General features: G+C 46.0%; 1 protein-coding gene across 1 annotated transcript; it reads left to right on the forward strand.

Annotated features, from left to right (window-relative positions):
* Positions 1 to 1,417: 1,417 nt before the first annotated feature.
* LOC120706174 (beta-1,2-xylosyltransferase XYXT1-like) lies at positions 1,418 to 5,216 on the forward strand. The gene is made up of 6 exons (XM_039990755.1): positions 1,418 to 2,012; positions 2,123 to 2,200; positions 2,335 to 2,436; positions 2,607 to 2,816; positions 2,955 to 3,167; positions 3,703 to 5,216. The coding sequence occupies exons 1-6, from the start codon at positions 1,814 to 1,816 to the stop codon at positions 4,902 to 4,904; spliced, it is 2,004 nt and encodes a 667-aa protein (XP_039846689.1). The 5' UTR covers positions 1,418 to 1,813; the 3' UTR covers positions 4,905 to 5,216.
* Positions 5,217 to 15,264: the final 10,048 nt, after the last annotated feature.

The following is a 15,264-nucleotide window of genomic DNA, read 5'->3' on the forward strand; positions in this document are numbered from 1 at the left end:
TTCCATGTTTAATTTGTAAGTTGGCTTCAATCTCCTGGCTTTGTTCTGAACCACACCGCGCGCAATGAATTGAATTCACTTCAGGCCTGCCGTCGGTTGAGCAGTTTCAGAACTAGACCGGCAGTGCTGCAGCGAGTGGCGGAACCGGAGCACCCGACGCCTCTCCCAGAATTGACCCGCTGCCAAAACACGGAAGATGAAGAAAATGATGGCGAGACAGTAACTGGTAACCGTGAGAACAACAGCATTAATATGAAAGGCCAAACCCTATATACGAAAGAGCAGAAACCGCCTCGCGAGTGACCACACCACACAACGGGCACCCGACTGAACTACTGAATCTGCCGTAACATGGCAGAGCAATCAGCAATGTCACCGATGTTTCGAGAAACAAGGAACCGGGAACCGAAAACAGCACCAGAGATCCCCAGAGATGCACCAAGAGAGGGCGAGAGACAGGCAGCGGCAGCGTGGCTTTCGTCGCGCCGTCCCTCGCGGACGACGGCCGGGGCGAGGCGAGGGCGAGACCCATGGGGAGCGGAACGGAAGCGGACACACAAAGCGCGGAAGGGAGCAGCGGCTTTTCAGACCAGCCAGCGCCCGCTTTTCGCTTCGCCGCCCTCAAAGTCCTCCGGCCAATCCGTGGAACCATCGACCAAACCTCCTCGCGCCAGCGCTGCACGCATGGACGGCAGATCGACGCAGTTTTCCTCTTTTTCAGCGAGCTTCCCCCGGGTCGACGTGCCACGCGAACGCAATCAACGTAAATTCAGAGCTCGGACTTTCAAAGACGAATTTTCTGTATGGAGTGTGCACCGGCGCAACAAGAAGATTACTAGCATCTCAGATCCTGCTGCGGACCTGCAGCGCATCTACTGATGACCACGGCTTTGTGGATTCTGATGGCCGTGCACGCAAGCACGTTCCAATGCTGCCACTGGCAATCATGCGCGCTGCAGACCAGTGATCAGTGAAGCCATGGGAATGGCCGAGTGGGATCGATCGCCAGATTGGGATCACCATCACCTCTCCACTCCAGTCCATGAGCAGCAGCAGCAGCCGGGAGAGAGATTCCCGATCTCGCGCCGTCGGTGGTGCTCCGGATCTTGACCCTCCATCCGTCGCCGTGGATCCCGCGGCCATCAATCATGCACGCACCGCGACAGCCCACAGCGCGGGCCCCCGTGTCCGGCCCAGCCCGAAGCGCGAGGCGAGGCCCATGTTTTCCACACGTTTACACTTGCTGCCGGTGGGGGCAGCGGTCGGCCATCCCCATTTTTTTACTACACACCTCCGTTTTGCTATATTTTATATTTTATGGGGAACTCCACCCCCGTTTTCTTTATCGGAAGAAAAGGAAATGTCCCGGAAAACATAATATAAAATAATGGCGGCGTAGGACAGCCCTGCTCGGGCTTCGGGCAGGGGGCCGCGCGAGTTATGGAGAGGAATAAATGGAGGTGGCGAGGGAGGAGGAGGGAGTGGACGCCACCCCCCGCTGCCGGGCTCCTCCTCCATCCTCTCCTTTCCTCCGCCTTCTCTTCCCTGCCCCCGCTTCCTCCCTTGCCGTGTTCACCCGCCCACCCGCGGCGCATCCTCACACCACCCCTCCCAGTCCCCACAGCTCACGAGCCTGGCGTTATTGCGCGCCGCCTCGCCGCGTTAGCTTCGGGCGCTTTGGCGTGGGGCTGCCTGTGTAACGGTGCCGGTGCCGTGCCGCTCCCGAGGGAGAGGCACTTCACTTGAGGCTCTAGAGAGCTCTTCTGCGTGCTCTGGAGAGAGAGAAGGGGGGAGGTGAAAGGTGAGGGGTGCCATGGGGATGGACGGCGGCGGCGGCGGGAAGCTGCCGTACAGCTACGCCGGCGCCGGCAGCCACCAGGATGGCAAGCTCGTCAAGAGCTTCAGCCGCGTGGAGCCGCGCAAGTTCGGGATGGGGCTCGTCGCCGGCTTCCTCCTCGTCACCTGCGCCTACTTCTCCACCGCCAAGTTCGACGCCATCCACATCGCCATGGGTAAGCCCCGATCCGCTCGGCGGATTAAGCGCCCGCCCGGTCCATCTGCTGCATTTCCCTCTCTCTCTCGCCGAATCTCTCTGAATGTCGTGTCCTGTCTGCTCGAGCAGTCAGCCCCATTTCCACGGACGCGGCTGGGATTGGCCCGCTGGCGACCGCCGCCGCCGACACCTCCAAGCAGCAATTTGGTGAGCCGTCAGCAAATCCCTGGGATCTTCAAGTACAGATAGAACTACCGGCGGCATTATTACCGTGGGCTTACTGCACTAATGATCCACGACGAACCTGACGAGCTGCCCGTTCTTCCTCCCCTTCCGTTCAGATTTAGGCGTGCAGCAACAGGACCGGAACGCGCTGTCCAAGGAGGGGAGCAGGGCCGATGTGTTCGACAAAGACGACGGCAATACTTCCTCGTCGGGGCCAGGTAAACACCGCCGCTGCCGGCAAGCTTGCCCGTCCATGGCGGCCGGGTCGAGCTGTGGGCTCGTGTGCCCCGTACTTCCACCGTCCTGCACGCAAAGCCCAATCAGATAAAGATTTGTATTTCCCGTTCTCCCTTTTCTACACCGCTTTAAGTTCTTTTTCCCTCTCAAGATTCCGGCCGCGATGCGCCGCTGGAGGACACGAGGAGAGACGAGGCCTCTGTGGGGGGCAGCGGTGACGCGGGCGGCGTCGATGCGTCCCCCGCGGCGGCCGCGAATCCTGCCGGCGGGGGTGAGGTTCCTGCCAAGGACGATGACGCCACGGCCGCCGTTCTTCCTCCCGTGTCGTTAGAGGAAGCCGCGAACGGCACGCAAGAATCAGGTGGGGAAGCATTAGCCCCAGCTAACCACTTCTAAAGCAAGATAGATGCCTGCTTTTCTTCCTTTGTTTGTTTGTTCCCCCGTTTGGGGAAGGGGAAATGCAGGATTTACTAACGAGCAGTGTGTTCTTGGTCGTCAGGTGTTCTTGAGGACGAGGAGCTGCGATTTCAGGAAGCTGTTGCAAAGCCTCCTTCCAAGAAGAGCAATGACTCCGCCGCGGCTGGCGCCACTGTGGTTCACTCTGATCCTGCTATCCTCCCTGCTCCAGTTCAGCAGATTCCTCCTGCTACTCAAGAGGTCAAGGCTCTTGCTGATCAGCAGATTCCAGCTGTTTCAGAGATTAAGCAAGCAGGTATCCTCATGATTCCTTCTTATCTTTTGGCGTAATTTTCTCTCTTCCCTTTCCAAATTACAGTAAGCAGTAAATCCCAGATTGAAGTTAAAACTTGAAACCCAAATGTGGTAAGACCCTCTCCTTGCAATTCTTCAGGACGCGAGGTATGTAGATGCAAAATGCAGATTGGTCAGACTACCAGTTGTGTATTTTTTTGACTCTCATTTTTGCAGCCTTCTCTCTCCACAGGGCCCGATGTTCCTGCCGCTCTTGGTCTTGGACCTCTGCTTTTGTTTTCCCTTTCTTGAGATGAGAGCAACGTGCTCCTAGGAGCATCATCCCATTCCCATAGCTGATAGATTGCCCCATTTCTAGAGCTATCATCATAGTGTTCCTTAGGGTGGTCTACCATGAACTGTGTTCTCCATCCATGAAGCTCTATTTTTGGTTATTAAAAAAACAACTCTTTTAGTGTTTCTTGACCAGCCGGACATTCCATGATTAGCTGACAAGCAATCTTGCTTTTGCTTAACTAATTTTTAATGGTTGCTAGATTCGGAGACGCCGGCGCGCGAGTGGAAGCCGCTGTGCGACCTCACGTCGAACCGCCGCATCGACTGGTGCGAGCTCGACGGCGACGTCCGCGTGCTCGGCGCCAACGCCAGCGTCACCCTGGTTGCGCCGCCCGGCGCCGACGGCCGCGCCTTCCGCGAGGAGTCGTGGCGCATCAAGCCGTACCCGCGCAAGGCCGACCCGAACGCCATGCGCAACGTCCGCGTGGTGACGGTCCGGTCGGTGGCCGGCGGTGCGCCGGCGTGCACGGACCAGCACGACGTGCCGGCGCTAGTGTTCTCTGACCGCGGGTACACGGGCAACTACTTCCACGCGTACACGGACGTGATCCTGCCGCTGTTCCTGACGGCGCGGCAGTACGCCGGCGAGGTGCTGCTGCTGGTGACGGACCTCCAGATGTGGTGGGTGGGCAAGTTCCTGCCGGTGTTCAAGAGCATCTCCAACTACGAGGTGATCGACCTGGACCGCGACCCGCGCGTGCACTGCTTCCGGCACGTCCAGGTCGGGCTCACCAACCACGACGACTTCAGCATCGACCCGCGCCGCGCGCCCAACGGCTACTCCATGCTCGACTTCACCAAGTTCATGCGCACCACCTACGGGCTCCCGCGCGACGTCGCCTGGCCGGCCGCCGCCAACGCGACGGCCGGCCAGAGCCGGCCCCGGCTGCTGCTGATCGCGCGGGCGCGGACGCGGCGGTTCGTGAACACGGACGAGATCGTGCGCGGCGCAGAGAAGGTCGGGTTCGAGGTGGTGGTGTCGGAGGGGGAGCACGAGGTGGCGCCGTTCGCGGAGCTGGCCAACAGCTGCGACGCCATCATGGGCGTGCACGGCGCGGGCTTGACCAACATGGTGTTCGTGCCGACGGGCGGGGTGGTGATCCAGGTGGTGCCGCTGGGCGGGCTGGAGTTCGTGGCCGGCTACTTCCGGGGCCCCTCCAGGGACATGGGGCTGCGCTACCTCGAGTACCGGATCACGCCGGAGGAGAGCACGCTGATCGACCAGTACCCGCGCGACCACATCATCTTCACCGACCCGGAGGGCGTCAAGAGCAAGGGCTGGGAGTCCCTCAAGGGCGCCTACCTCGACAAGCAGGACGTGCGGCTGGACATGAAGAGGTTCCGGCCGACGCTCAAGAAGGCCATCGCGCACCTCAGGAAGGCCAAAGCCGACGCCAACTAAGCTGCCGTCGCTGTGCATGTGTTCATCCATCCTCTTTGTTTTCTTTTCTTCTTTTTGGATTAAATTATGTCGGTGTACGTAGCAAACAGAAATCGACCGAGCAAGGTGTATGATATGGCAGGAGAAAAAGAAATTTAGAGCAGCTTATATGTTCAGTTTCACGGTTCCATCGGATTGGATGGCTGATTTAAGTGATCATCAGGTGAGGGTTTAAGCGTGGAGAGCATGATCATGAGACATGATCGTCAGCCAAATGTACAAGGTTTTACATGATTGTTGGTTTTGGGGGTTTTTTTAGATCAATGATTTAACAAAATTTCGTTGTGTTCCTTGTGGGGCTTGGTCACATGATATTCCCTCTTGTCACATCCCACCCTCTTCATTTTGTGAGAAATTTGTTCTAGTGACTCATTAACAAGTTTTTTTTTCCACAAAAAAATCTTCTTGTTACAATTTGTTTCTTCGTCGATGTGTAAATGAGAGTCACCGGAACAAATCTGCAACGGACGCCAATATTCAGCAACATTTGTGCAGTTCAACTTGTGTGGAATAATTGCAATCCGGTCCTCGGAAAGAAGTTTATTTTAAAAGTTGTTTTGGTTGTAATTTTCTTCTGAAAAGGGTTAAGTTATTATTATAAGACTATCTCTGTTTGTGTTTGCCTGGCATGGCATCCAATGCTGTAAAAAGTTTTTCAGGAACCTGATGTGCCAAAAACACCTAGAGAAAACAGGAAAAGTTCGCTCGTACCTCACTTTATATATCAGGGCAAAGCATTTTTGTTTTGTTTTTTTACCATCCCCTCTTTTCAATCATCGCGCCCTCACACCAATCATCCCGTGTACTTACTTTACTAATTACTACAGTATAACACCGTGCTCCTAATTTGTCATCTTGTTCGGCGAGGGGGCAGCGTTCTTTTAAATCCCCACATGCCGCGGCCTTATCCTATTCCATCACCAGCCGATCCAAGTTGGAAAAAGAAAAATGTAAAGTTGCCGCAGGGGAAAAGCCTCTTGATAAAACTCGGAATTACAGGTAGCCTGCTCGCGCCGACACATGAGAGCATGAGGCGCCCTGAGTTGCGAGCGCGTGGGGGCAACGTGAGCTCTGGGCCAGGCGCACGGTGGCGCGCTGATGACCACTTGACCTGGGCGAAGTAGCGCCGCTGAGGAGCAGAGGCAGAGCATCTCGTGCGCTCCCAAGGGCCAAGCCAGGCGGGCACGCAGCGCGTAAAACTAGTCGGGGGAGGGCGTGGTTTGATTTGATCACTGGCCCCTGACCTCTGAAATAAACCAGCATTAAAAAAACAGCGCGAGGAAGAGAATCTCCGTGCCGCGGAGATTTGCATCGTGCGCGCGTGTTTGCATTCCTGATGCGCTCGGCTCACCTTCCGCTCTGGACGCACATATAAAGAAGAAGCAAAGCGCCTACTAGATTCCATTGCGCGTCCATGGTGTCTGTTTCTCGCGGAGCACGGGTGTCTGCTTCCGGAAACAACGACGCGACGGTTGGAGGAATGCAGACGGCAGAAGAGCAAACCACTCGCTATGCACCAGCGCGTTTCAAAATGTACGGCTAGATATTACCATCTCTAATATTATATTTTAAATTATTTAATTATTTATATTTATTATTTGTGTGACTATGTGTAAATATATTTAAGATTACACTTTTTTAATCGGATTTTATAAAGTAATTTTATTTTGTTGACGAAAATCAAGATCTATTAAAGCTATTTTAAGGATCAATAATTTGATTTTATTTTCATACTCCTTCTAGGTTTGAATTGGATACCATCTTGAGATAGTTCTAAGTCTATTGTTGTATACGCTGATTAAAAAATATTTAGTTTCACTAAAGTGTAAATTTTTTAATAGTACTTAAAGTTGTGTTTTGAGAATTGCGTCAATGGCAAACAGATTATTATTCATTTGGAGGTAGTACTATTTTTGACATAAGAAATTTTTTGAGTACTTTTTTACGTTTATGTGTTACCGTTAATGTTGTAGAGTAATGTTTTTATTTATTTAATTTGGATTCTAAGTCAATAATTTTGCGGCAGCTTCTTGGCGTCTTCCTGGTACTCACCTGCTGCTGCTGCTTCTTGTTTGCTGTTATCTTGGTTGCTCAAGTGGAGAGACAAAAAGAAGTTTATGTGTTACCGTTAATGTTGTAGAGTAATGTTTTTATTTATTTAATTTGGATTCTAAGTCAATGATTTGCTGTAGCTTCTTGGCGTCTTTCTGATACTCACTTGCTGATGCTGTTGCTTTTTATTTGCTGTTATCTTGGTTGCTCAAGTGGAGAGACAAAAAGAAGAGATTTACTCTCTTATTCCCACCTTAATTTGTAGAATCGATAAAGTGTGTGAATCCTATTCACCTCCAACAATTCATTTCTTCGTTGTTGCCCGTAATCCAATAATAGTTCCTCCACACTCTACACTCCACTCATCCGCGTCGTCCACTCCGTATCCACGCTGGCTTATGGCCTTTCCTTTTTCTCATTTTCTTTTCCTTTTTTCTTATTTTTTCTCATTCCCCTTATCGTTTCCAATGAAATATGGATATAGACATATGGTGCACTTATTTTGTTTCTATCTTAGCCTTGGGTACTCATTTAATCAATTCAAATATGCTGCAACTGATTTGACGAAGACAGTGAGATAAACAATGATTGACATAAGGTTGTTTCTGATTTTTTCAGTGTCATTTATTAATTTCAACATGACTTTTGACTGAAATGTTAGTAAATAGAACACATATTAACTTTGTATGTACATATTTTGATTGTACGCTAAAAATAATATTTATTTCTCAGTAAATTGTGAGGTTATAAATTTTCTATTTTTTCAGTGTGGTGCTGTGCAAATATGTTTCTGAAGCTTGTCCGGAATTTTTTTATCAATGTTTATGTCGGTAGAAAAAATGAATAAAAAATTATGATAGTAATTTTTAAAAATCTTCTAGCTTACACAACTCTAGTTGTTTGGAGTCTCATTACTATGTTACATATTGAATTAGTTTTTTTATAATGACATGGTGGGCTATATTTAGTCAAACACAGTCGTATTTCGGGTCAATTTTTATGGTAATGACAGTGGTGGATAATTTCAATTTCTGTTATTTTCTCCGATTAACATGAGAATTTTTAGGTCTTGAGATCGAACGTGGAGGCTCTGTTTGTTGACCAAATAATAAGATATCTCAGTACACTGTAAGGCTACAACTTTTCTACTTTTTTCAGCGTGGTGCTATGGTGTGCAAATATTTTTCTGAAGCTTGTCTAGAATTTTTTTATCAATATTTATGCTCGTAGAAAAAATAAATTAAAAATCATGATCGTAATTTTTTAGAATCTCCTAACTTACCCAACGCTAGTTGTTTGGAGTCTCATTACTATGTTAAATATTAGATTAATTTCTTTATAATGACGTAGTGGGCTATATTTAGTCAGACATAAGGGTATTTTGGGTCGATTTTTATTATAATAGCAGTGGTGGGTAATTTAATTTTATCTTATTTTTTTCGATTAATGTGGGAATTTCTAGGCCTTGAGAGCGAACGTGGAGGCTTCGTTTGTTAGCCAAATAATAAGATAATAGATGTCCGACTGAAAGCATCTAGGCCCCTAATTCGAGTTTTGGTAATTAATGACAACGGTTTGTGGATTAACAAATTCATTTGAGATAATGAGTATAGGTTGATCCACAAGTGAAAGAGATTTGGTTGAGAACGTATGGAGTTTTGGAGGTGATAAGCAAAGCTCGGACTCAAGGCAAAGGTATAAACTAGGGCTTTTGCGTTTTACCGGTCACAAGGCGTTTAGTGGATGAAAAGTGACCGGATTTGTTGGATAGATAGCCGTACTATCAAGAGGGGTTGTGTACTCATTCTTGACGGGTCTTTAGTGCCATTTTGCTCAAAATGTCTAGTTGCATACATGAGGGCTAACGGCGTTTTGAAAAGATTTGAAATAGACTAAGTTCGAGAGCTGACTGAGTAACGGCGGACAGTCCGCGTATGAGGGGCGGACAGTCCACGCCCGTTCCAGAGAGCTTGCAGAGGCTCTGGTGGGCTGGCGGACAGTCCGGCCCAGATGGGCGGACAGTCCACGACCGTTCCAGAGAGCTTGCATAGGCTCTGGTGGGCTGGCGGACAGTCCGGCCCAGGTGGGCGGACGGTCCGCCACTGTATTTCATATTTGTACCAGAAAGGGTGTCTCTCTGGTTTGGGCTGAAAAGTTAAACTGTGGACAGTCCGCTCCTGAGGCGCGGACGGTCCGCAGGCTAATCTCAAAGTTGTTCCAGAGACGTTGTTAGTCTCTGGTGGGTTGGAACTCTTAACTGCGGACGGTCCGCCACTAGGGCGCGGACGGTCCGCCAGGGGTTAACGGCTAGTTCTGACACACATTAAATGCACTATGACTCACTGGTTTATAACGGCGGACAGTCCGGTTTTTGAACCGCGGACGGTCCGCGACTTCGCAGAAAAGAGTGTAACGGCTAGTTTTTGGAGGGATGTCTATATATACCCAATGCCCGGGCATTGGGTGGGTCTCTTGGCCATTTGGATAGTATTCTTGACACATTAGAGCTAAGGCATCCCTCTCTCACACACACTTGCTTAGAGATTGCATTTTTAAGAGTGTGAGAGCTTCCTAGTGCATTGCATCAAGAGTTTGAGCTTTGTGGCATTAGGGATACTTCAAGCAAGCGTCATCAACTTGTTATTCTTGGGAGTTGCCGCTCCCTAGACGGCTTGGAGAAGTGGATTTCGTGGAGCTCCTCCAAGGAGATTGTTGAGGAGCCCCGATTTCGGTTGTGAGAGGTTTTGTGCTCACCTCACCGGAGTGGTGAAGAGCAACTCTAGTGGAATCGAGGTGTGGAGCGGTTCTTTGATTCAAGCCGGCTCAAGATCAAGAGGTTCTTGATAGAGGAGCGGTTGATTCTTGGAATCCACCTCAACGTGGATTAGGGGTGACCGGCAAGTCATCGACACCACGGGATAATTTCTTGTGTCAAGCTTGGGTACTTCTCTTGCTCTCTTTAATACTTGTTCTTACTTTGAGCAATTTACTTTACTAGAGCTTGATTTGTGACTTGTCACCCTAGGTTGCAAACCCATCTAGAGATAGTAATAGCATGACATAGGGCTTTCCTTTGTTACTAATTAAATTTCTCTAGTGTTATTGTTTTTAGATTTTAAACCGCCTATTCACCCCCCTCTAGTCGGTGTTCTTGATCCTACAAGTGGTACCAGAGCTAAGTACTCCATTAATTAAGGATTTAACCATCTTGGAGTAGAACAATGACTAGTGATCATGGGATTCATGTTGGGAAGCCACCGTTCTTTGATGGGAACAATTATGATTATTGGAAGACTAGGATGTCGGCTCATCTCAAAGCCATGAGTAGAAAGCTATGGAGAATAGTAAATGATGGATATGTCATTTTGGACCCAAAGAGTTTGACACCCCTAGATGAGGAAAATGAGACACTAAATGATCAAGGGGTTAATGTGCTCTTTAGTGCTCTTGATGTAAATGAATTTAATAGAGTCAAGAGCCTCACAAATGCAAATGACATATGGAAGAAGCTCATGGAAATTCATGAGGGTACATCAACGGTGAAAGAGGCCAAGCTATACTTGCTTAAAGGAAATTTTAGTGAATTTACCATGAAGAAGGATGAGAGCATAGCCGAGATGTTCAACCGGCTAAATGACATTGTAAATGATCTCAAGGGACTTGGATTTGAGGTACCGGATGGGGATTTCAACCACAAGTTTCTTAGATGTCTTCCGGAAAGATATGACACAATTGTGACCTTACTTGTAAGGTCAAATGTGAAGACCGCAACTCCCACACAAATATTGGGAGAAATTCTCACCCATGACATGTTCAAGATATCTCAAGATGAAGCTCATGGTGGAGAAATTGATATGAAAAAAAAAGTGTGGCATTCAAAGCTCAAGATAGCAAAAATGAAGAAGAAAGTGGATGCCAAGAAGAAGAATCGGATGAGGAGATGGCTCTCTTTGTCAAGAGATTCAATAGAATGATGAGCAAGAAGAGCTTTGGCAAGAGAGGCCAATCATCAAGAAAAAATCCTTTTGTGGACAAGACTTGCTTCAATTGTGGTGAAGTAGCTCATATCATTGTCAATTGTCCAAACAAGAAAAAAGACAACAAAAATGATGAAAAGAAGAAGAAGTTCATCAAGAAGAAGAAGAATGGCCAAGCTTATTTTGTTGAATGGGATTCCGATGCAAGCTCCGATGATGATGATGACAAGCCATCCAAGGGAGTTGCCGGGATCGCCATCAAGGAGGCTCCATCACTCTTCTCCACACCACATTGTCTTATGCCAAAGGGTGGTGCAAAGGTACAACAAGATGGTGAACTTGATGAATTTTCATATGATGATCTTGTTGAAATGCTTAATGATGCCGATGAATTCATGACAAAGGAAAAGGCTAAGTTGAAGGACTTGAAGTTGAAGTTTACTTCTCTTCAAAATTCCTATGAGGAGCTAAAGACTTCTCATGAGAATCTCAAAGAAACTCATGAGAAGCTTGAGGAAGCTCACAATACCTTGCTTAGTCATGAAAGAAAAGCAACATTGAGCATTGGTGTTAGTTGTGATTTAATTGATGATAAATCTTGTGGCTCTAGCTCTACTAGTTCTTTGTGTACTAAAATTGATAACCCTTCTTGCAATGAATCTCTCATTATGGAAAATGATTTATTAAAGAAAGAGGTTACTTGCTTGACTAATGATTTGAGAAAATGCTATGATAGTAGAGCAAAGTTTAATCATTGTTGGGCAAGTCAAAAGTTCACCTTGAACAAGCAAGGGTTTGGATATATTCCTAAGAAAGGGAAGAAGGCTTTTGTGCAAACTAAAACTACTTTTGTGAAGAGTAGTGGCAAGCCATATTGTGAGAAATGCAAGAAGGTTGGCCATGTTGAGAAGAATTGCACCAACAAGAAAGTCATATCCTTTGATTCAAGTTACATGCTTATGAAAAATTCAAATGGCAATGTTAGTGCAAAATTTGTTGGTATACCTATAAATGGTGCTAAAAAGAATGCCATTTGGGTGCCAAAAGTCTTGGTCACTAATGTGGTCACTAACGTTCAAGGACCCAAGAAAGTTTGGGTACCTAAGAGAGTTACTTCCTCTTTGTAGGTGAATTACAAGTCCGGAGGAAGACATTGGGTGCTTGATAGTAGATGCACTCAACACATGACCGAAGATCAAATGATGTTATCCTCTCTAGATGAGAATGTTGGTGGCTATAGTGACATCATCTTTGGTGACAATAGCCGGGGCAAAGTCAAAGGAGTTGGTACAATTCCTATCTCAAGCAATCATTCTCTCTCAAATGTATTGTTAGTTGATTCTCTCAAGTTTAATCTTTTAGCGGTCACTCAACTTTGTGATTTTGGATATAAGTGTAGTTTCACTAAAGATGATGTTGTAGTGACTAGCTTGGATGGAAAAGATCACATCTTTACGGGATTTAGACATGAGGATGTATATCTTGTGGATTTTGCAACTAAAGAGGCAAATTTGTCCACTTGCTTATTCACTCAATCATTCTTGGGTTGGTTATGGCATAGAAGGCTTGGTCATGTTGGCATGAAACAACTCAACCGACTTTTGAAGCATGATTTAGTAGTTGGCTTGAAGAATGTGAAGTTTGATAAAGATAAGCTTTGTAGTGCATGTCAAGCCGGAAAGCAAGTTGCAAATACTCATCCCACTAAGAGTGTCATGTCAACCGAGAGACCATTGGAATTATTGCATATGGATTTATTTGGTCCTACAACATATAGAAGTATTGGTGGAAATTGCTATTGTCTTGTGGTAGTGGATGATTACTCAAGATATACATGGGTTTTCTTTCTTCATGACAAGGCCGATACATATGACACATTCAAGAAATTCTTTACAAGGGCCGAAAATGAATTTGAGCTAAAAGTGAAGAAAGTAAGGAGTGACAATGGAAGTGAGTTTAGAAACACAAGAGTTGAGGAATGGTGTGATGTGAAAGGAATCAAGCATGAATTCTCAACCAAGTATACTCCGGAACAAAATGGTCTTGTTGAAAGGAAAAATAGAACCTTGATTGATATGGCAAGATCAATGCTCTCCGAGTACAATGTTTCGGATAGCTTTTGGGCCGAAGCAATCAACACGGCTTGTCATGCCTCAAATAGATTGTATTGCCATAGATTTCATAACAAGACCCCATATGAGTTGCTCATTGAAAGGAAGCCAAATATATCATATTTTAGAGTGTTTGGTTGCAAGTGCTATATTCTCAAGAAGGGAACTCGGTTATCAAAGTTTCAAAGCAAATGTGATGAGGGTTTTCTTCTTGGATATTCATCTAATAGCAAGGCTTATCGGGTCTACAACAAAACTCATGGCATTGTTGAAGAAGCATATGATGTTGAGTTTGATGAAACCAATGGTTCTCATAATGAACAAGAAAATCTTGATGATGTGAGAAGTGATGGTTTGAGAAATGCAATGAAAAATATGTCAATTGGTGATGTTAGACCAAGAGAAGAAGATGAAGATGAAGATGGTCCTTCTATCTCTCTTAGAGTTAATCCTTCAACTTCTATCTTAAATGATCAAGCACAACAAATTGTACAAGATTCAAGTAATGATGATTCTCAATTACAAGATCAAGTTGGTTCATCTAGTGCATCTTCTTCATCAACTCAAGAACCCATTGCTCCTCAAAGAATTCATCATGTTCTTGCAAAGGATCATCCGGTGGATCAAATCATGGGTGATATTAGTAAGGGTGTCCAAACTCGATCTCGCATTGCTTCATTTTTTAAACATTATTCTTTTGTATCTTTTCTTGAACCTAACCGTGTAGATGAAGCATTGAGAGATCCGGATTGGGTGAATGCTATGCATGAAGAATTAAATAATTTCACCCGGAATCAAGTTTGGGATTTAGTTGAGAGGCCCAAGAATTATAATGTTATTGGCACTAAATGGGTTTTTAGAAACAAGCAAAATGAAGATGGAATGGTTGTGAGAAACAAGGCAAGATTAGTAGCTCAAGGCTTCACTCAAGTCGAAGGTTTGGATTTCGGTGAAACTTTTGCTCCCGTTGCTAGATTAGAAGCTATTAGAATTTTATTAGCTTATGCTTGCTCTCACAACATTAAACTTTTTCAAATGGATGTGAAAAGTGCTTTCTTGAATGGCAAGATTAGTGAACTTGTTTTTGTTGAGCAACCTCCCGGTTTTGAAGATCCCAAGAAGCCAAATCATGTATACAAGCTCTCTAAAGCTCTTTATGGTCTTAAGCAAGCTCCACGAGCTTGGTATGAAAGATTGAGAGATTTTCTTATCTCTAAGGGCTTCAAAATTGGTAAGGTTGATACTACTTTGTTCACTAAAGATATTGGTAAAGATTTGTTTGTTTGTCAAATTTATGTTGATGATATTATCTTTGGTTCAACTAACCCAAGTTTTTGTGAGGAATTTGGTGAAATGATGTCTAGGGAATTTGAGATGTCCATGATTGGTGAATTGAGTTTCTTTCTTGGACTTCAAATCAAGCAACTCAAGGAAGGCACCTTTGTGTGTCAATCAAAATATGTGAAGGATATCTTGAAGAAATTTGGTATGGAAGATGCAAAACCAATCAAGACTCCTATGGCCACCAATGGGCATCTCGATCTAGATGAGGGAGGTAACCCGGTTGACCAAAAGCTTTATCGTTCTATGATTGGTAGTTTGCTTTATTTAACCGCATCTAGGCCTGACATCATGTTTAGTGTTTGCATGTGTGCACGATTTCAAGCCGCACCTAGAGAATGTCATTTGACCGCCGTTAAAAGGATCTTGAGATACTTGAAATATTCTCCTAATATTGGTTTATGGTATCCCAAGGGTGCTCATTTTGATTTGGATGGATTCTCGGATTCGGATTATGCGGGGTGCAAGGTTGATAGGAAAAGCACTTCCGGTGGTTGTCAATTTCTTGGAAGATCTCTTGTATCATGGTCATCAAAGAAGCAAAATTCCGTGGCTCTTTCAACCGCCGAAGCGAAATATATCTCGGCCGGAAGTTGTTGTGCTCAATTGTTATGGATGAAGCAAACTCTTCTAGATTATGGTGTGAAATTTGATGAAATTCTCTTGTTATGTGATAATGAAAGTGCCGTGAAGATTGCCTCTAATCCGGTTCAACATTCAAGAACCAAGCATATTGATATCCGCCATCATTTTCTTAGAGATCATGTGAACAAGGGTGATATCAAAATTGATGGTATTGGCACGGATGATCAATTAGCCGATATCTTTACCAAGCCTTTG

This window comes from Panicum virgatum, chromosome 5K, assembly GCF_016808335.1.
Source record: "Panicum virgatum strain AP13 chromosome 5K, P.virgatum_v5, whole genome shotgun sequence".
NCBI classification, from domain to species: domain Eukaryota; kingdom Viridiplantae; phylum Streptophyta; class Magnoliopsida; order Poales; family Poaceae; genus Panicum; species Panicum virgatum.

What these genes read in the sequence shown, in the direction of transcription:
- LOC120706174 (XM_039990755.1), top strand. Translation starts at nt 1,814, where the DNA reads ATGGGGATGGACGGCGGCGGCGGCGGGAAGCTGCCGTACAGCTACGCC. An exon ending in GAACGGCACGCAAGAATCAG is followed by an intron (nt 2,817 to 2,954) that starts GTGGGGAAGCAT and finishes CTTGGTCGTCAG; the next exon opens with GTGTTCTTGAGGACGAGGAG. An exon ending in TTCAGAGATTAAGCAAGCAG is followed by an intron (nt 3,168 to 3,702) that starts GTATCCTCATGA and finishes AATGGTTGCTAG; the next exon opens with ATTCGGAGACGCCGGCGCGC.